The sequence below is a fragment of the Silurus aristotelis genome (assembly GCF_946808225.1).
Source record: "Silurus aristotelis genome assembly, chromosome: 25".
Taxonomy (NCBI): Eukaryota; Metazoa; Chordata; class Actinopteri; order Siluriformes; family Siluridae; genus Silurus; species Silurus aristotelis.
Window position 1 is genome coordinate 10,594,010 of NC_139598.1, and position 25,597 is coordinate 10,619,606.

The 25,597-nt window shown below is 38.6% G+C and overlaps 3 protein-coding genes across 4 annotated transcripts in view; all 3 read left to right on the top strand.

Annotated features, from left to right (window-relative positions):
• LOC310720100 (uncharacterized protein) overlaps nt 1–19,367 on the top strand; it is a gene marked incomplete at its 3' end in the record, with an annotated part of 129,996 nt that extends 110,629 nt beyond the window's left edge. Inside the window, exon 2 of the mRNA XM_083530441.1 lies at nt 17,520–19,367. Within this exon, the coding sequence (XP_083386567.1) occupies nt 17,814–19,367 (1,554 nt within the window). The 5' untranslated portion in view covers nt 17,520–17,813. The remainder of the gene's footprint in view (nt 1–17,519) is intronic.
• Nucleotides 1–25,597, top strand: part of mak (male germ cell-associated kinase) — a 31,130-nt gene that overhangs the window by 587 nt on the left and 4,946 nt on the right. Inside the window, 7 exon segments of the mRNA XM_083530088.1 lie at nt 2,026–2,150; nt 12,868–12,922; nt 13,047–13,168; nt 13,823–13,905; nt 14,392–14,524; nt 16,981–17,116; nt 17,118–17,153. Of these exon segments, the coding sequence (XP_083386214.1) occupies nt 2,050–2,150; nt 12,868–12,922; nt 13,047–13,168; nt 13,823–13,905; nt 14,392–14,524; nt 16,981–17,116; nt 17,118–17,153 (666 nt within the window). The 5' untranslated portion in view covers nt 2,026–2,049.
• LOC310720145 (uncharacterized protein) lies at nt 4,099–6,724 on the top strand. Of its 2 annotated transcripts, none has more exons than XM_083530493.1 (6): nt 4,099–4,212; nt 4,520–4,631; nt 4,715–4,938; nt 5,023–5,236; nt 5,332–5,459; nt 6,262–6,724. In XM_083530493.1, the coding sequence occupies exons 3-6, from the start codon at nt 4,837–4,839 to the stop codon at nt 6,577–6,579; spliced, it is 762 nt and encodes a 253-aa protein (XP_083386619.1). In that variant the 5' UTR covers nt 4,099–4,212; nt 4,520–4,631; nt 4,715–4,836; the 3' UTR covers nt 6,580–6,724. The 2 variants fall into 2 exon arrangements, with proteins under 2 accessions (XP_083386619.1, XP_083386620.1); XM_083530494.1 differs by having other exon boundaries at nt 4,108–4,212; nt 4,337–4,631; nt 5,023–5,194.

Sequence of the window (25,597 nt, forward strand, 5' to 3'; positions counted from 1 at the left end):
CTCGTACCTTAATAATTTCCCCAGGATAGGGTTATGTAACAGCGGGTAGATGATGCCAAGATCAAAACATTGTTTAAAATAAAAGTTTTGTTTCTTAGTTTTATGCCACCATTTACGGACTTCATTCGCTATTTTATTATAGGTCACAGCACAAGAAGAGCCTGTATCCTGGCACATTTATAATCCTCTTAGGTAGGCTTGCTTCATTCTTTTCACAGATAGCAGCTCTTAAAATAATAATAATAATAAAAAAAAAAACAGTTGTGTAAATTAAGAAAAAATAAATGTATTTTGTGATTAAGCATTGTGTTAGATTTTATAGATAGGTTTCTTTATAACAGTAACAAAACTGGTAAAAAAAGTGAAAATCTAAGTGGTGTCTTAGCATCTTTGTATCTTTTTATTTTGAATGTGATATATAAATGCTATTGAACAGTGTATATACACAACATTTGCCTTTATAACTGCCTCCAGCAGGGAATATTATTTGCATTTACATTTGCAGCATTTGGCAGACGCCCTTATCCAGAGCGACATACAAACCTGCTTTGAGTCTCTAGCAATGAATTAATCTACATTGGTATGCAAGATCACAAACTTAATATAAATATAACTCTTGAATTCTACAAAGCAAACTTGGAAAGTGCTAATTTAAGTGTTTCAGTGAATATTATCCTGCTGAAAGAGGCTACTGTCATCAGGGAATATCATGCTATAAAAAGAGGTGTACTAAGTCTGTGTTCATATGTAAAACATATTTGGCTGCGAAGCTGAGGACTGTTCCACATGAACAACCTTAAAGTTCCATGAAGTTTTTTAATCTGGTTTCTCTCAAGGTTTCTTCCTCATACCATACCAGAAGTTTTTTCCTTGCCACTGTCACCACTGGCTTGCTCTTTATGGATAAACTTAAATTAAGGGTTAAATTATAGGCACTAACATTCTAATTTTAAAACCTGAACAGTTTTTCATAATTTTGCTTCTGTATACCATGAAAATTGTAAATTTATAAGAAATTTTTTTTAATTTATTTATTTTTAACATAGGCCTCTCAATTTTCACAGGCTCGTTGGACAACATGGATGCAAGTCTTTTGCAATTAATGGCTGCTAAAGGCATCGGGCCTTTCTGTTATTGTGTTACAGTGATTTGCATCTTAAAGTAAATCTGCTAGTTTGTTTTTTATTTATTCCTTTATTTATGTAATGCACAGATGGTGCTTTAGAATTTAATTTGGTTAAATATTTTATTTTAAGACACTGGAACTCAAAATTAGTTATTGTAAGGGGACACGTTTTTTTTTGTGAAAAATAATAAACTGAATATTTTTCTTGTATATTTAACTCCTGTTATATGTAAGCTGTCAGGTAGCACTGCTGAGATAAACTGCCTTAACAAGGACACAATACTTAACTATTGGCATCTACCTGTGCACTATTACCATTTTCTGAATTGGAAGACTGAAAATTAGGTATAAAGTGCCTCTCAAATCTCTCAAAAAGAAGGAGACTTGTGAGCCACAGAGAGACATCAATCCCTTTAAAGGTGCTACAGAGTTTAGTGGCAAGAGGGGTGTAATGGTGGACCAGTCAACATATCAAAATCCCTGAATAACGCTGACATTTTTGGAAAGGTAGCAAGAAGCATCTCTCAAAAACTGCCATCTGAAAGCATGTGACCAATATAGAGCTTTTCGGTCATAACTAAAAACGTTATGTGTGGGGTAAATCAAAAGCATCCCATGCCTCAAGACACACCACCCATAATCACTTCCAAAAACACTTTGTCACTGTTGTATCATACAGTTTGTACCCCAAAAGACTTAAAGCTATTATTGCAGCGTTTGAGGGCTGAATACTTATGCAAGCAAGATATTTCAAGTTTTTTTAAATTTTCACTATAATATAGAAAAATATATATAAATATTACCTGTTGCCTATATGAGATGTCTTGAGAAAAACATTTTGTGCAGTTAAGTATATGTGAAGTATGTGAATTCTTTGTGTGTTCTTTTAAATCTGGAAGAGGGAGGAAGCTGCATAAAGAAGGATGAACCGCTATACCATTTTGAAGCAGCTGGGGGATGGCACCTATGGCAGCGTGCTTATGGGCAGAAGCAACGAGTCCGGGGAGCTAGTGGCCATCAAGAGGTACAAAATCGAATTGCCTTTTTTTTTTTTTTTTTACATTGCTGTGTGTATTTTTGCTTATTCAACCAGAAGAGCATGTGACACAATGATGTTGGGCTAGGAGGCCTAGCATGCAATCAGCATTCCAGTTCATACCAATGGTGTTTGGTGGGTTGTGCAAACTTGTACTGAAACAGGTTTAGACCCCTTAAATAGTGAAGGCAAATCTTAAGCCACAGCATACAAAGTTCTAAAGCTAGAATGTTGTGCTTTTAAATTTAAAGCAACAGCATAGAAAATTAAATTCAATTAGCAGTCAGGCTGATCAGGAACAGACAGCATTATGCTAATGCAAGATCTTATTTAAACTCTCCATGTGTGCTAATTTACCTACCTTTATCATTTTCCCACAGGATAGGGTTCTGTAACAGTGGGTCGATGATGTCAAGAACAAAACATTGATTTAAATAAATGTTTTGTTTCTTAGTTTTATGCCAACTTAATTCTCTATTTCATTATAGGTCACAGCACAGAAGAGCCTGTATCCTGGCACATTTATAATCCTCTTAGATGGGCTTGCTTCATTCTTTTCACAGATAGCAGCTCTTAAAATAATTAAAACAATTTTTTTTTTGAAAGACTCCCTCCTGTTCATATTATTTTAAAATAATTTTGTGATCTTTGTGATGTGGACAGCATTGACTATAAAATAACTCTTATCATAAGGTTGGGGGTTAAAGCTCCAAGCTGGACGTTAGCATGCATCTGACTTACTCTTGGGCCCAAGTGTAAAGCACCTTTACTTATGGGTCAGGGTTTACATTAATTTGCCCATATGGTGTATAATGACTAAGAAGATGCAAAAAACACATCTTGATCTTGACTGTAAATATATTGCCCATCACATTTAAATTTAGGAGTATGCCTAGTACCATCGTTATAAATTCAAGCACAACAGGGAGACATAATCTATAATCATTATTTAAATATATGAACTTTGATTCTTGTGAGAAGGGAATGTTCATTCATTCATTCATTTTCTCCCACTTATCCGTAATTCGGGTCGCGGGGGCAGCAGTCTAAGCAGGCCCCCGCCTTCGACTGCTGCCCAATCCTCACAGCACCGTCCCTTACGGTCCCTCCTGCAGGTGGTGAGCCCACGGGAAGGCGGCCCCACGTCACTCCGACGTCACGGACCTTGATATTTCCCTCGTAAGGGACCCCCGGAGCATAGAGGGTTAAGGGCCTTGCTCAAGGGCCCAAGAGTGGCAGCCTGGCGATACCGGGGCTTGAACCCCAGACCTTCCGATCGGCAACCCAGCGCCTTAACCGCTGGAGCCACCACTCAGAAGGGAATGTATGTTTTTTTATTCAATTTGTTTAAACAGCATGTCTAAAATTCAGCATACCAGAAAGCACGCAGCCAGACATTAAGGTGTATGACCAGTCAGACACAGAAGTTGACATGGAGGTTTTTGAAGAAATAGTGAAGGAGTCACCTGGAACTCTGAGAATCATGCTGGGCAATGGAGGACTTGGTATTCATTTAGACAATTTACAAATTAGTTTTTGTTTAAAGGCCGGAATGAGAACATTTATTGTCTTAAAATACCGGTAACTTTTTCTTGTAAGTTTCTATATTTTGTTCCAATTTCATAATGAACCGGTACCTCTCAGTTTATCATCATGCTCGGGTACATCTGATGACACCGTCATCCTGAATTCCACGCTGTGTGACCCTGTTGAAGAAGAAGCCGCTGCCGAAGGAAGCCAGCCTATAAGGCCACGCCACATAAACTACGAGGCAAAAGGGGTAAGTGGTGGAAATCCAAGTCCAAGTTGCTTAAATTGTTAAGTCCAATCTGAATGTTGTTTCACCATGGGAAGTGTTCTTTAGATAACACTTTTTTCCCATCATTATCACATATGGTTTTACAATAACAGAAAGCACATTTCCACCTATAGTTGAAAAGCCTGGTGGTGAACAAATTATGCAAGAGTATGGAAAAACCAAATCCCTGACAGATACCACCAGAAGACAGATGATTAACATACTTGCTGCTGAGATGACAGAAACACATTGGTAAGCATTAAGCATATCGCTGGGCTTTAAATAAACATTGATATTATTTTACAAATATTAATTATGTACATTTTGTTGCGCAATGTCATTTGAGTGTGATTTTAACTTTGAATTCATATGCTAGGACATTCCCCCCAAAAGTGTCAGAGTGATGTATGCACAGGGGATAGTAGCTTTGTTTCCCTATCTAGAAGACCCATACTCACAACATAGATATGTAAGTGAATGGGTTATTGCAACATTATGCACATATTCACTCTTTGAAATGTTAATAGTACTCCTTTAAAATGTATTTATAATCACTTAGGAACATTACTAAGATCCAGAGAGTGGTTCAGGATACCTTGCATGGCGATTGAAGACCATACAAAGAAAAACAGCAGAGGAAAGAGGTGCCTCAGTCAGCAAATCTCCAAAAGGTATGTTTACTGATCAGTGATGTGATTATATTGGTGACCTGTGAATTGTACAGAAAGTTTTTAACATTTTATTTTGTCTTAAGTTGGTGGGCCAGGTCGTGTTCGTCAGCCCTCCACCTTTGACAGAGAGCCATCTGATAAAGATGTGGAAGCAGCTATTGCTGTTTTGAGACACTCGGCTGATGAAAAGACTGTCCGTGACAAAATGAAAATGACCTTCATATATCAGCAAGCAATGGTCAACGATGAAGCCAAATCATCAAATGTCTTCTTGGTCTTCCCACGATTTCTGGACACACCAGGACTGGTATGACATCTTAAATCACAGCATCACCAAAATATCCAATGTAGCATTATGTATCACTCATCACTTTTGTGTGTTACATTGCAGATAGAACAAGATTTCAGATTTCTGTTTGCTGAGGCCACGGCCAACAAATATTTGGAGAAGTGGCCAACCACTTTTAAAGCAAAAGTAATAAAGGAAAGCCATGGACTTGTACCCACCACAGAACTCTTGGATTTGATGCGCAATGCTGAGTCAGCTGCTAAAGTTGAGAATGGTATGAATGGAACTGTTTTACTTGTTATTGTGGGTTATGTAGGTGTGTAGTGTACATTTTCGTAATGGTGCAAGTTGTCATGTTGAATGCTATGCTATGGCATAATTTAAACCAGGTTATTATTAATTTATTTGTAGGCTGGGACAGTGACATGTCTGCCATCTTGCTGCTGCTTCATCTGCTACCACCATCTGCACAAGGTAGAAAGAGGCCGGGAAAGCTTTCTGCGTATCAAGCTGTAGATCAGCTCATCAGATTTCAAAAGGTATGCTTAAAGGGTTAGTTAACTTATAATTGTTTTTATAACTTATAATTTGTTTTGCTGATTATTTACTAACCCCCATGTCATCCAAGAAGTCCATGTCTTTCTTTCTTCAGTCGAAAATAAATTAAGGTTTTTGAGGAAAACATTCCAGGATTTTTCTCCATTTAATTAACTTCCATGGTGACCAACGGTTTGAGGGTTCAAATGAGTGTTCAAAGTCTGTCTCAATGTAGCTTCAAAGTCTCAATATGATCCCAGCAGAGAAATAAGGTTCTTATCTAGCAAAACAATCAGTCGTTTTCAAAATAAAAATACCACAAAGTGTTGTAGAATCTCAAGATGCGCCACTCATTACGTTATGACGTCAGAAAGATCCAAGTGTGGTTAAAAAGTATATTATTTTTATTTTGAAAACAGCCGATCGCTTCTCTATATAAGACCCTTATTTCTCTGTGGGGATTGTCGAGTCTTTGAAGCTACATTGAGACAGACATTTGACCCTTCATTTAAACCCTCAAACCATTGGTCACCATGGAAGTTCATTATATTGAGAAAAATCCTGGAATGTTTTCTTCAAAAACCTTAATTTATTTTCGACTGAAGAAAGAAAGACATAAATCTTGGATGACATGGGGGTGAGTAAATTATCAGCAAAAACATATTTTTCAAAGTGAACAAATTCTTTAAAAGTTGTTTAAAATATATCTTCCATCACCTCAATCTTGTGCACAGTTGGAGGTGATCTGATCTAGTGTCAGAAGTTAGTCACCAAAACAATTCTGTTGAATATGTTTTGTTGTAGGTTGGAACCAGTGTGCAGCAGCATCTAGACAACATCACCCAAAGCAGTCAGCCCTACCTTCTCACCCAGAGATCCACACAGAGCACCATTCACTCCTACTTCATTGTGGTTGACAAGCATGCACTTCCATGCAAGGCAACAGGTTCAGTTGGAGCTTTTGACGAACTCTTTAAAGCCCATTATGTCTTTGGTACGTCATACAGTTCTTCCCTGAGCAGCTTTTTCACTTTTGTCCAAACAACCATCTATAACATCGACATGGGGGAAACAAAGAAGACTCCTAGAGTTGCAGTGTTGCGGGCAAGAATGATGCGTTAGTTGAGATAAAGCTATGAAGTGTTTTCTTTGCAAAAGTGACCATGGAAGTCCAAACAACCTTGTTAAGCACTTTAAGGTAATTCATGGGCTATGTACAGGCAGGACTCTTTTTCTGAAGTGTGGACAAGAAGGATGCTCACGTGCTTTTGGTATTTTTTCTGGTTAAGAAAGCATCTTAATAAGTGAAGGCAGTTTAGTTGATTCTGTAGATTGTTCGAGACATTAAAGTGTTAGAGAGCGATGGTATTAAGATTCCATTATACAATGGTTATGTTCGTGGCACTGTAGTACAGGTTACTGGGGATAATTTGGGTTTGCATAGTTTGTTTGGTCTGGTGGAGTCTTTCAGTGCAAGGTACTGTTGCAGGTTCTGTTTAGCGGAAAAGGAGGATTTTCAGACATAATTCTCTGAAGATACTTCCAAAGTAGTTTTGTGCACCAAAGATATTCACACTGCTCACTGTCAAGAAATGGCTTGTAATCCATCCCTTCCATAGGTTTTTGGTGTGAAAACTTCATGCATAATAAATTCATTGGAATATTGTTTCGGTCAGAGACAAGGCAATGTGTTTGCAATGTAAATTCAATGACATTCAAATGCCTTATTTTTTTTTTACAATAAATTGTGAATTCTGCGATCTAGTGTTATTGTGCTTGTTTTTATTTGGATAGTAGTTGATAGTTCTATAACTCAGTAACACTTCATTTCTCTAGTGTTTTTAAAAAATATATAAATCACAAGATGCAAAGTAAATATTACACTTAGTCATTTAAAAAAAAAAAAGTAAAATTGTAGATAAATTAACTCTATACTGTGTAATTATATTACTCTTAACAGTGTGATTAACCTACAGTGTTAAATACTTTTACACATTTCATTGTTATTTTTTACACAATATTGAGTAGAATTAACTCTAAAAACTTGACACTGACCAAAGAGTAAATTTTACACTGATTTCAAGTGGGACCAAATGTTATCTGAAACAGAGTCAATTTCAACTCTTTAGGAGTTAAATTAACACTTCTGTTTTTACTGTGTGTGTGTATGTGTATGTGTATGTGTATATATATATATAATCAAACAGGAAAACTTGGACACTGGATTCACATTGACTTAGATGAATCACTTAAGAAAATATTAGCATTGTGAATACTACATAGAGAAGATATGCTGTTGCAGGGAGACACAAGTAACGATTGCAGCAATCTGGAATTTATTACAATTGAATTTGTGCAAGTCAAATGCTTTTTCAGCTGTGAAGAAAATGTCTGTGGGAACTGGTGGTTTATGCAGTGCAATCAGAAAAGAATCTTTTTAAATTACACATAAAAAATCAGGTGTTACTGGTGTTAAGGCTGGTAAAATGGGCTTTAATGTATTCCATACATCAGGAGAAATAATTATTTGATCCCCTGCTGATTTTGTAAATTTACCCTTTACAAATAAATGAAATCTCAAAAATAAATAATAATATTATTTACAAATTATTTAGTATTTGATCGAGTGAAATAAGTATTTGATCCCCTACCAACCAGCAAGAATTCTGACTCCCACACACAAATTAGTCCTGTCCCTTTAGGAAAGTGATCCTAATATCAACTCATTTTGTGTGTCTCATTATGAAAGAGGTTGATTCTGTAACTTGATAGACACCCTCACAGAATCAACCTCTTTCATTCAAACCTCTCCCCCACCATAGGCAAGACCAAAGAGCTGTCAAAGAACATCAGGGACAAGATTGTAGACCTGCACAATGCTGGAATGGGCTACAAGACCATCAGCAAGAAGCTTGGTGAAAAAAGAGACCACTGTTAGTGTGGAAATTGGAAAATGGAAAAAATACAAGATAAGTCAATTACCCTCGCTCTGAATCTCCATGCATAATCTCACCTCATGGGGATAGGATGATTCTGAGAAAGGTGAGGAATCAGCCCAGAATTACACAGGAAGAGATTGTTAATTATCTCAAGAGAGCTGGGACCACAGTCACCAAGAAAACCATTGGTAACACACCAACGTCTTTCTGTTCAAGAATGTGAACAGACCTGTCTGATGTTTGTCAATGAACACCTGAATGATTCAGAGAAGGCTTGGGAAAATGTGATGTGGTCAAGTCAAGTCAAGTCAAGTTTATTTGTATACCGCTTTTCACAACAGACATTGTCTCAAAGCAGCTTTACACAAATCATCATGTGGTCAGATGAGACCAAAATTAAGCTCTTTGGCATCAACTCGACACGCCGTGTTTGGAGGCAGAGAAATGCTGGATATGACCCCGAGAACACATACCCACTGTCAAACATGTAGGAGGAAACATTCTGCTTTGGGGCTGTTTCTCTGCTAAGTGTAAAGGAAGACTTCACCACATGAACAGGGCCATGCACTGTAGAATCTTGGATGAGAACCTGCTGGCCTCAACCAGAACACTGAAGATGGGTGGTGGATGAGTCTTCCAGCATGACAATGACCAGAAAAATACGGGCAAGGCAACAATCTAATGGTCTTGTAGCCCATTCCAGGCTGGTGCAGGTCTACAATCTTTTGACAGCTTTTTAGTCTTTCCCATGGGGGTAAAGAGGTTTGAATAGAAGAGGTTAATTCTGTGACTGGTGTCTTTTATACATATAACGAGCTGATATTAGGAGTACTTTCCTAAAGGGACACTACCTATTCGGGCCTGTGGGAGTCAGAATTCTTGCTAATTTGGTACGAAATCAAATACTTATTTCACTCAATGAAATACAAATTAATTTATAACCTTTCTTTAAGGTTTTTTATGGCTTTTTTTTTTATATTCTGTCTCTCTCTGTTAAAATAAACCTTCCATACCACAATTTTAGACTGTTCATTTCTTTGTAAGGAAGTAAATTAACAAAATCAGCAGGGGATTGAATAATTATTTTCCCACTGCATACTTTAATTCTTCCATTGATTGAGTTTAATATATCCTTGCAAAATCTGTGAAAATCATATAAATCCCATAGTGCTCAGTTCAGTGTTATCCCTTATAATTTAAATAAATCCAGAAAACGGTTGCCATGCAAAATGATGCAAAATGCAAAATGATACTCCAGTTACAGTGAAAAAAAACATAGTAAATGTGCACAGGGCCTAGGCCACTTTGGTGCAACATCAAAAAATGAGGATGCTTTGAATTGCACATTCAGACAGGTCTACACTTATGCTTCTATTAGTTTTCAGGCACCAACTGTTGCACTAGATTTGTATTTTATAATAAAGTCTGTTAATATTGTTAGTACTTTCAGTGGTTACAACAAGGGGTCATAGCTTAGAGTATTTAATTTTCTGTCACTGGTGTTTCGAAAGTTTTTTTTTTTTTTTTTTTTATAAAAAAAATCCAGCCACTATCAATCAACATATCAACACTATCAATTACATGTGATATTAGAGATAGTTAGGAAGTATTTGGTGTGATCTGCAAAGAGAAAGGAAGACAAAGAGCCATGGTGGTGGCATGAGGAAATACAAGAATAAATAAGGACAAACAAGGTTGTCAAAACAGAGTTGGGCTCACCAGAGAGATAAAAAACGTAGGCTGGATTACAAGGAGCTGCAAGAAACAGGTAATAAGGAATGTGGAAAAAGCTAAGGAAATAGCATATTATAAACTGTATTAGAAGTTGGAGGAAGGAAGGAGGAAGGAGAAAGAATTTGTATTAATTGGCTAGGCAGAGGGACCGTGATGAGAAGGATTTTATTTAGAGGAATTTAGAGCAGCTATTTAGAGAACTTTCATACTAGATCAGTCGAGGCCTGGGTTACCAACAACTGCCACGGGTATTTTTAGTCAACAGGGTAGGTATGGCCTTAAGGAGTGGAATGTGGGAGGGCAGATGGTGGTAGATTTTGCTAAAAGAATAGAAATGGCAGTGGTGAACACTTATTTTAAGAAGAAGGAGGATCATAGGGTGAGGTATAAGAGTGGTGGAAGGTGCACACAGGTGGACTATGTTCTATGTAGGAGATGCAACCTGAAGGAGATTAGGGACTGTAAGGTGTTGGCAGGGGGCAGTGTAGCTAGACAGCATCAGATGGTGGTCTGTAGGATGGTTTTGGAGGTGAAGAAGAAGAAGAGAAGGAGAGTGAGACCTGAAAGAAGAATAAGACGGTGGAAACTAAAGGAGGAAGACTGTACTATGAGATTCAGGGAAGAGGTCAGACAGGGGCTCGGTGTTGGTGAAAAGGTGCTGGATGATTGGGCAACTACTGCAGAAGTGATAAGGGGGACAGCTAGAAAGGTACTTGGTGTGACATCTGGAAAGAGAAAGGAAGACAAAGAGACGTGGATAAAAGTAGGCAGGAGTACAAGGAGATGCGGCAGCAGGTGAAGAGGGATGTGGCGAAAGCCAAGGAAAAGGCATATGCGTGGAGATGTTTAGGAGAGACGGCAGTGTAGTTTTTAACCAGGTTGCTCAAGGTGAGAGGATGCCTGAGGATTGAAGAAGGAGTGTGCTGGTACCAATCTTTAAGAATAAGGGAGATGTGCAGACCTGCAGTAACTACAGGGAAATTAAGTTGATCAGTCACACCATGAAGTTATGGGAAAGAGTAGTGAAAGCCAGGCTGGAAGCACTTTCCTGTTTGCAGTGGTGATGGTTGACGGACGAGGTCAGACAGGAGTCTCCCTGGACTCTGATGTTTGCGGATGATATTGTGATTTGTGGTAAGAGTAGGGAGCTGGTTAAGAAGAGCCAGGAGAGGTGGAGGTACGTGGTGGAGAGAAGGGGAATGAAAATCAGTAGAAGTAAGACAGAGTACATTTGTGAATGAGAGGGAGGGCAGTTGAGGGGTGCGGTTGCAGAGAGAAGAGGTGGAGGAGTTCAGGTACCTGGGGTCAACAGTGCAAAGTAATGGAGAGTGTGTTAATGAAGTGAAGAAAAGAGTGGAGGCAGGGTGGAGTGGGTGGAGAAGAGTGGCAGGAGTGATATGTGATAGAAGGACATCTGCAAGAGTGAAAGACTATGGTGAGCTATGTTGTATAGTTTAGAGACAGTGGCATTGACAATAAGACAGGAGGCGGATCTGAAGATGCTTTGATTTTCATTGGAAGTAACGAGTATGGATAGGATAGAAAAGTTAATTTAATAGAGGGACCACACAGGTAGGAAGCTTGTTGACAAGGTGAGAGAGGCTTGATTGAGATGGTTTGGACACAGGCAGAGGAGGGACATGGGTATATCGGTAGAAGACTGCTGAGGGTAGAACCAGGCAGAAGGGAAAGAGGAAGGCAGAGGAGTAGGTGAGGGAAGACCTGCATGTGGTTGGTTTTATAGAGGCAGAAGTAGAGGACAGAGTGATATGAATCAGGATGATCTGTTGTGGTGACCCCTAACAGGAGCAGCCGAAAGTAGAAGACTTTCTATTTTATGTATTACAATGTTCTCCAAAAGTGCTGATATTTAGTATAACAGTTCTGGTACGATCTGGTACATTTTACTTTTTGCACCAGTCTTCTTTTTTAAGTACAATTTTGAATAAAAAATTTTAAAAGTCTTTGTTAACCTGGATCTATTACTACAATACTTGATGGGCTGTTACTACTGCATTGGCATGGCAACATGCAAACAGAAAATATATTACAAAAAACTATTCAAATATTTTGGAAAAAAAAAGAGTGGTACACTGTATCAGATATGAAAATGCTACTGATATTTAAGATGACAGTGTTTGTCAGATGAATGATACAGTTTGAAAACAATAATTTATAATTTTCCTTCATGCAGAAAGCAGGAGGATAATTCATGTCATAAATGTCATAAAGTGTTTGAAACAAATATATCGATTTGTTGAACATCACACCTTGTGTGTTTTCTGTAAAGGGATAGTGATAATGGTAATAATTTTTGTGTGAACATATATTTTCACAAATACTAAATGCTGCTTAGTATAATAAATGTACCATTTAGTAACATTTTTTGTTTTTGTGCTCATTTATTCATCATTTTAAATTCGAATTGATGTGTTGTAGATTTTGAAATCGCATTAATCTAAAAACTGTAAAACTAAAAATAACCACATAAAATTGATAAATGTATTTGTCTTTGACTAAAATTTTTGTAAAGATCAAAAGTTTTGGAATTTTAGGAAAAGGAAATTAATTGTTAAATGTCATGTCTATGTCTATGATGTTTAGTGTTAACTTTTTCCAAACATAGTATGACTGTTTTGTCCATACAAATAAGTTACAAAGAAACATTAATGTGTGGTCTTTTGTTAAACAATGGAGCAATGGAAATTAAGCTTGTCTACTATTTTTTCTTTCATAGAATGAAGAGAAAGTTTTACTCCTGGGAGGAGTGTATGAACCTAGGAGAAGTGAAGGTGAGTTTTACTACCATCATCCACTGAAATAATATTATTTAATTTATTTTTTTATTACTATGATACAATCACTTTCAAACAATGAAACGATGTAACATTTAAAATGAATTTTGGTATGTTTCAGTCACTAAAGAAACTGAATCATGCCAATGTGGTGAAACTAAAGGAAGTAATCAGAGAAAATGACCAATTGTACTTCGTGTTTGAGTATATGAAGGAAAATCTCTACCAGCTGATGAAAGACAGGTATAAAATCTGTAGATTTTACAGACTGACCCAAGACAGGTTTAACTTTGCATTTGTCTACTGTAAGGAAGACATTTTTGTTAAGTTTTTTTTTAAAAAAATGTTTAATTCAAAATCATAGTGATTACTTAACTATATGAAATCCCATTAAATAATTCTCATAGAATCAAACCCAGAGTCATTTGACATTTGTGTTAAATTTCTTGTCTCTAGAAACAAGTTATTCCCTGAGTCAGTCATCAGGAACATAACCTTTCAGATATTGCAGGTGCTATCATTTATTCATAAGCATGGTAGGTTACTTTCTCAGGACTATAATATTTATGGTTAATAAAGAAGAACAGCTGTGTGAGTAAAAGTCAAGCAGTTATTAAAGGGGTTGACAAATACTGGTGAAGGCTCAGAATTTTTCTTATCTCTTTAGTGATAGAATGTGCGAGTGGCTCAGATAGCAAAGGCATGCAGTTAAACTGAAGCTCTGACATTTAACACAACAGTTAAAAAAATATGTCTGGGAAAAAAGAATACAATTTGTACAATTTGTCTCACACAACCTATGGGTGAGATTTTTCTTGGGGCTCTCTTTATTGCTCTATACTATAGTTATCTTTCTTTTTTCTCCTTTCTTATGTGCATGAAATGCTCTGCAATCAGAGAACATAAGATGTTCACTGAAAATGAAACACGGAACATCATGTTTCAAGTGCTCTCTGGTTTGGCATTTGTGCACAAGCATGGTTGTGCACAAAAGACTGAATCATTTTGTATCTTTGTTGGTTCTTTTACCTAGAGCTTTAACTATCTGCTGTAGGTGCTAAATTCTGCTAAAATATCCACCCACATAAACCTCAAATATATAAAAATATAAAATAATATTTATTATTTAGAAATGTTAGATTTAGAATTTGGGGAAGCTTTGTTGAGCAAGTTTACCTCACAAAACAGTTTCCATACTCTGGTTAACAGCTTTAAGCACTAGAATGTGAACTCTACTCTAGTGGCTGGTTTTATAAAGTTAATATCTGTTGTTACTGCAATGAGGCATGTTTATTATTGTTGTAATTGAGACAATCTATATGTTTGTTCTCTGATGTTCCTGAGGATCATGTGCTAGGTTTACCTACACTGCTTTACTGTTTGTTTTTCTGTCTATTTTTGAAATACAACAAGCACTTTGTCATGGCTACTTATAATTTTTTTGTTTAACTTTATTCTTTATTCAGGATTTTTTCATCGGGATGTAAAGCCAGAGAATTTACTGTGTATGGGTCCTGAACTGGTGAAAATTGCAGACTTCGGTCTGGCCAGAGAGATCCGTTCTCGGCCTCCCTATACAGACTATGTCTCCACACGATGGTGAGAGAGCTTTCACTTACTCCTCATAGACACATAAATGTGGCAAACCAGTAAATAGGAATGTTCTGATAAAAAAGGTTATTTTTTCAGTACTTAGGCTAAATCAAGTACCGTAATTTCCGGACTATAAAGCTCACCCATATATAAGCCGCACCCACTAAAATTGACAAAGATTTTTATTTTAAACATAAATAAACCGCACCTGTCTATAAGCCGTCTACATTGAAACTAATGAACTTTACACAGGCTTTAACGAAAGACAGTGTCTGTTACACGGTGTAACGGGTAAAATATGTTGCGTTTCCTTTGGGAGCATAGCGGTATTTTGGGAATAGCCTGCTGCCGCATTTTTCCGCTATTACTGCATGTGTGCAAGACTGAGGATTATGTCCTTATTATTTTCTGATGCTCATTTCTAAGTTTCTTTGACTAACCCGTAACGCTGTTGCCAAGAAAAATAAAAAAGCACGAGTTTTGGAAACCTATCTGTGCTTATATGATTTCTGTTGCAACTGGAGTTAGCGAGCTATCCCATGACCCAGACTCAACGCGTTACAACGGCTTGTATCTAAACAGTAGACTACCAAGAAAGTCATTGTTCACTGTCTTCCTCCTTCCTTTCACAACTATTTCTCTCTGGAGTTTATCTTTTAGCATTGTCGTGCTTTTAAAAATCTCCATCGGTGGAAGTTTTTTCTCCCGAAGCCGTGCAGCTCAGAACACAGGTGAGGTGCGTTTTTTCGTTTCAAGTTCGGAAATTTAATTGGTCTAATGTTATGGGGTTCAGTTTTTTTGGCTTGAAGTTTGTGAAACCGGGAAAAACCCAGGTAAAATTCATAAATAAGCCGCTTCATTGTTTAAGCTGCGGCGTTCAAAACGTGGGAAAAAAGTAGCGGCTTATAGTCCGAAAAATACGGTAGTCCAAAAATAATCATGAGGACTAAATGACTAAACAAGCCTTAAAAAAATACCAACAGTCTGACAGTCTTACATAGTGGAGCTGTCAACACCGATGCGCACTAAAATACCTTTTAGCAAGATACACATAGATATTTTGTACTTATTTTTATGTTTATCAATTTTTGTTTAATTCATAAAACATTTGTTTTTACAGTTTAATTTGAAATGATTTCGATTGTTTGCCCAATTATAAAAAATAAAAGGTTCTTACTCAGCATTTGTATTTGTCTGTAGTGAGTACTCTTAAACAATGAATAGCAAGTTTTAGATCAGATGGAAACTCAACACAGAAATATATTCAATTTATTTATAAAATATATATAACATTTATTCAGATTTAATATAGGCTGGTTGTTCGCAATGTTACAAAGGGACATTGCTAGTGTAGTGGTACCACCAAGAAGGGGTAGCACAAAGGTGTTCGACTGCTGAACAGAAGGTGGTGAGTTCAAATCCCAACACCACTAAACTGCCACTGGAAGGACCTTGAGCAAGGCCCTAATTCTCAACTACTTAGTTGCATGAATGAGATAATTGTAAGTCGCTTTGGATAAGGCTGTTGGCCAAATGTTGTAAATGTAATCGCAAGTGATGTTTCAAAAGGGGAAATTTCAAACAAATCTAAAAAAAAAAACGGCTTGATAGGTCATCAGGTTGATCTCAGGGAAGAGCTTTCCATGAATGACAGTCATGTAAGCCACATCACTGAGGTTTGCAGCTCGGATCACCACATTGACCTCGAGCTGGTGCTCCTTATGAGCTCTGACTATCTTATTCATAGAAAAAGAGGAGTGGGATATAAAGATCAGACTGTGGTTGATCCCTGTTCTTGAAATAAAACATGAAACACACTGGCACATGATTTTTGTCCTATTATTTGAAAACGGATGGACTCTAATTAGACCATCAAATTAACTGCTAATCCTAGAGGTTAATCCTTTTGCCACTCGCAGATATGTTATATTAGATCATTTTCCTTAATGGTCAAGTATATTATTTTTGTCTTTTTTTTATTGTGTTCACTTTGTACTTTGGACATGTTTGGTAATCTTATTGTTATATTATACGATATGTTATGTAATTATGTTTTGGGTCATATTTACTTGAGATAAATATTAAAATAGAATAGAAAATACTAAAAGGTTCACTAAAGGGTTTCCCTTTAAATTTACATATGGCGTGAGGTTCACTTTAAAAAGTAGAAGTGCACAAAAAAACTACTCAATTACAGTGGAGACATTAAATGAGTAAAAACAAAGAGAGACAACAAATACACGTAGGGCATGAAAGACAGACATGAATGTGGACGTCATTAATTATCTCTGGCAGGCATGTTTAACTCAATGTTGACTTAAAAAAAGGTTAAATTAATGGTGAATTTACTTCTGTGTATTAATTATTACATTTCACATATTTATTAGCTATAAATGACTATGATGCATAACATAACATCTTTGTGTGTTGGATCGTCTATCTTTGTGTGCACTTGCATGCAGGTATCGGGCTCCAGAGGTGCTTCTTAGGTCATCTGTGTATAGCTCTCCTATAGACATATGGGCAGTTGGCTGCATTATGGCAGAGCTATATACCTTACGACCTCTTTTTCCTGGCAACAGTGAGGTCAATGAGATCTTTTAAGATCTGTCAGGTTCTTGGCACAGTGAAAAAGGTATGTGAATCTGTGAACCACACCTGCGTGGCCTGGTGTGAGTTTCCAGTGAAGGCAAGGGTGATGCAGCCACATTCCTAAAAATAATCAAACAATATATTTTAGGATGATGAATACACTTGAACAATATATATTTGTTAGCATGCATTGTATAGCCTATAGGCCTATTTGTTGATGGGCAATAGGACAGATAAATGTTTGTTGATGGGCCATAGACCATAATGCATCTCAGACATTTACACCATCACCATTTACAGCTAAGCAAATGATATTGTCATTGATAAAGTTGTTTGCATATGTCATACAATGAAATAATGATTCAAACTAAATATAATTTAAGAAAATATAAAATATGTACTTACTCAGGATGACTCAGGATGATTCATCGTGGTAGGCGCCGCCCAAGTGGCAGCAGCTCCCGTTAAGTTTGTGCTTATTTTATTTTATTTTATAGTGTTCCGGCACTTTGTATTTTTTATTTTCAAGTGTATGCGTGTAAACTTGGAAGCCGCACAATGGACATAAACAAAGCCACCAAGTTTGCTGTACTTATTCTGCTTTTTTTGGACTTTGTTCACAGTCGCCTCTGGAAACTCTGTTCACAGCCACGGTCCTATTGTTTACACCAGGGATCAGCTGTTAGCATTTCGCAACACGCCGATGCTACTAGAAGAAAAACCGGATATTCCCCGCGAGCTAAGAAGGAGAAGACGGGGGAACCATGCTGGAGCTATGTGTCGGAATAAAAAGAGACGCTACAGACCAACTCTCCCGTCCATCGTTATGGGAAATGTAAGATCTTTACCCAACAAGATGGACGAGCTAGCGGCTCTTACCCGGCATCAGAGGGAATTCCGGGAGTGTAGCATCATGCTGTTCACGGAGTCATGGCTAACCAAGCTAACACCGGACACAACCGTGGCTCTGGATGGATTTGAGTTACTGCGCGCGGACAGAACGATAGAGAGCGGTAAGAGAAAGAAAGGAGGACTGGCAGTGTTTGTGAATAATAGATGGTGTAAAACTGGACACATCACTATTAAAGAGCAGATCTGCTGTAAGGACGTTGAGCTGTTAGCCGCTAGCATGAGGCCATACTATCTGCCGAGGGAATTCTCGCATGTTATCGCGATAGCTGCGTATATTCCCCCCTCTGCTGACGGTGAATCGGCATGCGATGTCCTGCATTCTGTTGTTAACAGACTGTTAACACAGAGTCCAAATTCCCTTCTCATTATCTCTGGAGATTTTAATCATGCCCCTCCATCCTCCACTCTGCCCACATTCACTCAGTATGTTTCATGCCACACCAGAGACAATAAAACACTGGATTTATTTTATGCAAACTCAAAGGAGGCCTATACATCAACACCCCTCCCCCCCTTGGGAAGATCGGATCACAACCTGGTTCATCTCCTACCTGTGTACAAACCCCTTGTATGCAGGCAACCAGCTACCTCCCGCACAGTGACGACATGGTCTGATGAGACCGATGAGGCTCTGAAAGACTGTTTTGAAACAACTATGTGGGAGGAATTGTGCAATCCACATGGGGAGGATATTGACAGTTTAACAGACTGTATTACGGACTACATTAATTTCTGTGTGGAGAATACTGTACCCACCAGGACTGTATGGTGTTTTCTTAACAACAAACCGTGGATTAACCCTGATATAAAGACTCTCCTTAAAGAGAAGAAGAGGGTTTTTAAATCGGGAAACAAGGAAAAGCTGAAAACTGTCCGGACAGAACTTAGAAAGAAGATTAGGGAAGGAAAAGCATGCTACAGGAGGAAGATGGAGGATCAGCTGCAGCAGAACAACGTCAGCGGTGTGTGGAAGGGGCTCAAAACCATAACTGGTCATAAGGAGTCCAGCTCTCAGGCTGAGGGTGACCAGCAGTGGGTGAATGATCTTAATCTATACTTTAACAGATTTGATCAGCTACCCTCCCCTGCCCCCATCCAGTCCCCTCTGCTGCAATCCCCCTTCTTTGCTTTCACAGCAAGCAGCTCCAGTCCCACCTCTCTCTGCACAGCTATCAGCTTACAGTCATTTCACAACACACCAAACTTCCCCCCCCTGCCGATTCCTCCCAGCCAACACTCCATCCAATACACCCTGCCCCTTTCAGAAGCCCAGGTGAGAATGGAGAATGGAAGATCAAAGCGAGGAAGGCTATGGGCCCAGACGGCATCAGTTCCAGGCTACTAAAGACCTGTGCAGACCAGCTGTGCGGCATATTGCTGTACATGTTTGAGCCTGCGCCTGGGGACTACCGACCAGTAGCACTGACCTCCCATCTGATGAAGACATTGGAGAGGTTGGTGCTCACTCATCTCCGACCTCTGGTGATCCCATCAATGGATCCACTTCAGTTTGCCTACCAACCTGGCATTGGAGTGGAAGACGCAGTCATCTTCCTTCTAAATCGGGCTACTTCACACCTGGAAAAGGCTGGGAGCACTGTGAGAGTCATGTTTTTTGACTTCTCTAGTGCTTTTAACACCATCCAACCTGTGCTCCTGAGGGATAAGATGGTGTACATGGGAGTGGACCATCATCTGTCAGCCTGGATACTGGACTACCTCACAGACCGACCACAGTATGTGAGGACTCGTGACTGTGAGTCTGACATGATTGTCTGCAACACTGGAGCCCCGCAGGGAACGGTTCTTGCCCTGTTTCTCTTCACCATCTACACTGCAGACTTCATGTGTAGCTCAGCAACCTGTCACCTACAGAAGTTCTCTGATGACTCTGCCATCGTCGGTCTGATCACGAATGATGATGACAGAGAGTACAGAGGACTTATACAGAACTTTGTGGACTGGTGCCAACAGAGCTGCCTCCAGATAAACGCGGGGAAAACCAAAGAACTGGTGGTGGATTTCCGTAGGCACAAACACACTTCATCACTTCCATTGGTAAACATTCAGGGAAAGGACATTGTGAGAGTGGACTCTTATAAATACCTGGGTGTTCACCTAAACAACAAACTGGACTGGACAGACAACACTGAGGCAATCTACAAGAAACGGCAGAGCAGACTCTTTCTGCTGAGGAGACTAAGGTCTTTTGGAGTGCAGGGAGAGCTACTGAAGACCTTTTTTGACTCTGTTGTGGCATCAGCCATATTCTATGGAGTGGTCTGCTGGGGTAGCAGCATCTCTACTGCAGACAGGAAGAGACTAGACAAGCTGATCAGGAAGGCCAGCTCAGTCCTGGGGATTCCCCTGGACACTGTACAAGAGGTGGGAGAAAGGAGGATGGTAGCGAAACTATCATCATTACTGCAGAACGCCTCACACCCCCTGTATGAAACTGTTACCTTGTTGAGCAGCTCCTTCAGTGACAGACTGTTACATCCTAAGTGTCTGAAGGAGGGATACAGAAGGTATTTTCTCCCTGCTGCTATTAGACTGTACAATAAAATCTGCTCCCAGTGAACCATTAACCAAAATACACACTGCTATTACTGTTCAATGGTGTAATAGTTACTGTTTTTACTGTTTTACTATTTAATAATACTACTGTGTGCAATATTACCTGCAATAAGTGCAATATTACCTGCAATACGTGCAATATTACCTGCAATATGTGCAATATCACCTGAAATACGTGCAATATTACCTGCAATACGTGCAATACCACGTGTGCAATACAACCTGCAATACGTACTTTCCCTCATCTGTATTTATATATTGTGTTGTGTATATACTTGTAATATTATAGTATGTCTTATTCGTCTATTCTTTTATATATTTGCATTTATTATTATATTTTTTTCATGCTGCTGTAACAAAGAAATTTCCCCACTGTGGGACGAATAAAGGTTTATCTTATCTTATTCTCAGTCGAACTCAAAATGGAGCGACACCTGCCTGGCCTGGTGTGAGTTTTCAGTGAAGGCAAGGGTGATGCAGCCACATTCCTAAAAATAACCAAACAATATATTTTAGGATGATGAATACACTTGAACAATATATTTGTTAGCATGCATTGTACATATAGCATTTACAACTCAGCATTCTGGAACATCTCTGCTAGCTAACACTACATAACAGCCTTTCAGGATGATAAGTGAGACTAACCAAAACTGAACTGAGGCTAAAATATAACTTTATATAACGTCAACAATATTTAGGGCATACAATTACAAACAGTTAATGTTACAAATGAGCAAATATTGGCGGATTTTTGTTGTAACATTAAAAGGCAATGCTGACAAAAGCTAGGCAGAGATGTCTACAAACAATATTAGTTTTATATGATCAGAATGTAAGACTAAATAACTTACTCATCGCAGCAACTTGAATTGTCGGAATCGCAATCTTCTTCGGATGAAAAGCTAAATTCTTCATCACTGTCCAAAACCATCTAAAGAGCTTCCTCACCGGTGTAGCGTGTCAAATCGCATTGTTTTATGCCACTGTCCTGGGGGCGTGTGACTCAACGTGTGAACTATTTTACCTGTGCCTCTACTTGGTTTTACATGATTTATATTAATTGGAAACATATGTTTTTTATTTCCCCGACTTATTCTAAAACTACATACTTTACGCTGTCTAAAGATATATTTTTTTATTTTCGTGTGTCAGCTTTTGGCCGAGTTTCAGCGCTTTTTGATGACGTGTTTCTAAACGAAGATCTCGCAGACATATGGCGACAAATGGCGCACCCTGACTACTTTATTTATTTAAAAAAAATACAACGTTTGGTTTATATAGTGAGCATACACAAATGAAAGTAGACCCATTGCAGATTTAAATGATGTATTACTTTGACATGTTTGATCAAATATGACAGAGTAGTTTAAGCTCTTTTTGCTGGCATCTGAAAAAAAAAGCACGTTTGGGTTAGGGTTAGGGTTTTAACATTTAACATTTACTGTAAAGTATACAGTTCTGTTGTAGCATAGCCTATGCATAGTTTCTCTGCTTGTTTATTAGTTTAAGTGTCTTATGACGTCAAAAAGGAGGCTAAGACAAATTAGTTATGTGGCAAATGCAATTCCGCGATAAACCAGGGATGCAAGATTCGAACTGCGGTAAAGCAGGGAACAATCTACCTACAGGGGTGCTCACACTTTTTCTGTTTTGAACTACCAACTAAAAACAATCTACCTACATGAAAAAATGCTATATATATATATATATATATATATATATATATATATATATATATATATATATATATATATATATATATATATATATATACACACACACACACACACACACACAGTGGGTACAGAAAGTATTCAGACCCCCTTACATTTTTCAATCTTTGTTATATCGCAGCCATTTATTTTTTTTCCTCATTAATGTACACATAGCACCCCATATTGACAGAAAAACACAGAATTGTTGACATTGTTGCAGATTTATTCAAAAAGAAAACTGAAATATCACATGGTCCTTAGTATTCAGACCCTTTGCTGTGACACTCATTTTTAACTTAGTTGCTATCTATTTCTTCTGATCATCCTTGAGATGGTTCTACACCTTGAGTCCAGCTGTGTTTGATTATACTGATTGGACTTGATTAGGAAAGCCACACACCTGTCTATATAAGACCTTACAGATCACAATGCATGTCAGAGCAAATGAGAATCATGAGGTCAAAGGAACTGCCTGAAGAGCTCAGAGACAGAATTGTTACAAAAAAAGTTCTGCTGCACTTAAGGTTCCTAAGAGCACAGTGGCCTTCATAATCCTCAAATGGAATATATTTGGGACGACCAGCACCCTTTCTAGAGCTGGCCGTCCGGCCAAACGGAGCTATCGGGGGAGAAGAGCCTTGGTGAGAGAGGTAAAGAAGAACCCAAAGATCACTGTGGCTGAGCTCCAGAGATGCAGTCGGGAGATGGGAGAAAGTTAAAGTCAAGTTTATTTGTATAGCGCTTTTCACAACAGACATTGTCTCAAAGCAGCTTTACAGAAATCAACAGTCAGGTGAATGGTGTGCATTTATCCCCGATGAGCAAGCCATGGCGACTGTGGCAAGGAAAAACTCCCTTGGATGTTATAAGGAAGAAACCTTGAGAGGAACCAGACTCAAAAGGGGAACCCATCCTCATTTGGGTGACATAAAGAGTTTGAACATAAATCTTTCAACAATACAGAACACTGGAGAGTGAGAACTAGCATGAGTACAGGAGTATAAGATAATAAGTAAATGTTCTTTCTACAGTCTTTGGTATAAAAGTAGGAGCTACTGAGCATCTCAACATCTGTGATCATCACAGATCCAGCAACAGCTTCTCCATGCCAGAGCCTTTAAACACTCCCGGAGGTCCAATGTCAAAGCTCCACACATGTAGTGGGATTCAATTGGCACTGGTACGTCTCTAGATGGTTCAGGATGTTTGCGAGTTCGGCATCTACTTCTTTAAAGTCCATAATCTTCACGAGGTGGGACGTGACTGGAGCTGGCCAAACCTCAGGAAGCCTCGGGATGTGGAGAGAAAGAGAAGCAGTGGAGAGAAATTAGCGTAGCTGCTGTTCAAGATATTAACAGCACAAGTTGATAATGTGCATGTGATCAGATGTTCTTCAGCACAAGGTTATGATGTGAGACGTATGTTTAGGCTTTGCTAAAAAGATATGTTTTTTATCTGCACTTAAACTGGGAGAGTGTGTCTGAACCCCGAACACTGTTAGGAAGACTATTCCAAAGTTTGGGAGCTAAATGTGAAAATGCTCTACCGCCTTTAGTGGACTTGGCTATTCTAGGAACTACTAGAAGCCCAGAGTTTTGAGATCTCAGGGAGCGTGACGGATTGTAGTGTGTTAAAAGACTGGAGAGATACATGGGAGCCAAACCATTTAGTACTTTATAAGTGAGTAGCAGTAGTTTGTAGTCTATTCGAAACTTAACAGGAAGCCAGTGTAGGGACGATAAGATTGGGGTTATATGATCATATTTTCTTGACCTAGCAAGAACTCTTGCTGCCGCATTCTGAACTAACTGAAGCTTGTTTATTAATGATGCAGGACATCCACCTAGTACTGCATTACAATAATCTATTCTGGAGGTCATAAACGCATGGACGAGCTTCTCTGCATCTGATATAGACAACATATTTCTTAGCTTAGAAATATTTCTAAGGGGAAAAAAGGCTGTTTTTGTAACTTGGTTGATATAATTGTTAAAAGATAAGTTGCTGTCTAAAATAACTCCCAGGTCTTTTACTGTTGAACTAGTGGTTACAGAACATCCGCTAAATGCAGGTTGAGATGCTGGTGCTTCTGTATACTAGTTTTTGGGCCGATGAGCAAAATCTCCATCTTATCAAAATTTAAAAGTAGAAAGTTATGGGTCATCCAATCTCTTATTTCCTTAACACACTCAGTTATGCGAGTTAATTGAGCTGTATCGCCTGGTTTAGATGAGATATATAGTTGAAAGTTGTAGAAAGTCAACCATCACTGCAGCCCTCCACCAGTCGGGGATTTATGGCAGATTGGCCTGATGGAAGCCTCTCCTCAGTGCAAGACACATGGAAGCCTGCATGTAGTTTGCTAAAAAAAACACCTGAAGGACTCCAAGATGGTGAGAAATAAGATTCTCTGGTCTGATAAAACCAATATAGAACTTTTTGGTCTTAATTCTAAGCGGTATGTGTGGAGAAAACCAGGCACTGCTCATCACCTGTCCAATACAGTCCCAACAGTGAAGCATGGTGGTGGCAGCATCATGCTGTGGGGGTGTTTTTCAGCTGCAGGGACTGGTTACAATTTGAGGGAAAGATAAATTTTGCCAAGTATAGGGATATCCTGGAAGAAACCTTCTCCAGAGTGCTCTGGACCTCAGACTGGGCCGAAGGTTTACCTTCCAAAAAGACAATGACCCTAAGCACACATCTAAAATAACGAAGGAGTGGCTTCACCACAACTCCGTGACTGTTCTTGAATGGCCCAGCCAGAGCCCTGACTAAAACCCAATTGAGCATCTCTGGAGAGGCATAAAAATGGCTGTCCACCAACGTTTACCATCCAACCTGACAGAACTGGAGAGGATCTGCATGGAATGGCAGAGAATCCCCAAATCCAGGTGTGATCTTGGTATAATAGTCATACGCATGCCCTAAAGAGAACAGCATGTAATCTGGAGAGAAAATGGAGGAAAACTAAATTGGAGGTATTTAGAATTGCGTATAAAGACAGTATGCTTAGCTCCAGACAAGCGCTAAAAGCTGCTAGAGCTGAACACCTGAGCAAACTCATAGAAAATAACAAAAACAATTCCAGGTTCCTTTTCAGTACAGTCGCTAAATTAACAACAAATCAGGGATCTGAAAAATGTGTTCCATCACAGTTTAGTAGTGAAGACTTTATGAAATTCTTCACTGAAAAAATAGATAACATTAGAAAAACAATTGTGGCAGTTCAACCTCTGACAGCATCTCCCGACACAATCGTACCTACAACCCCACAACT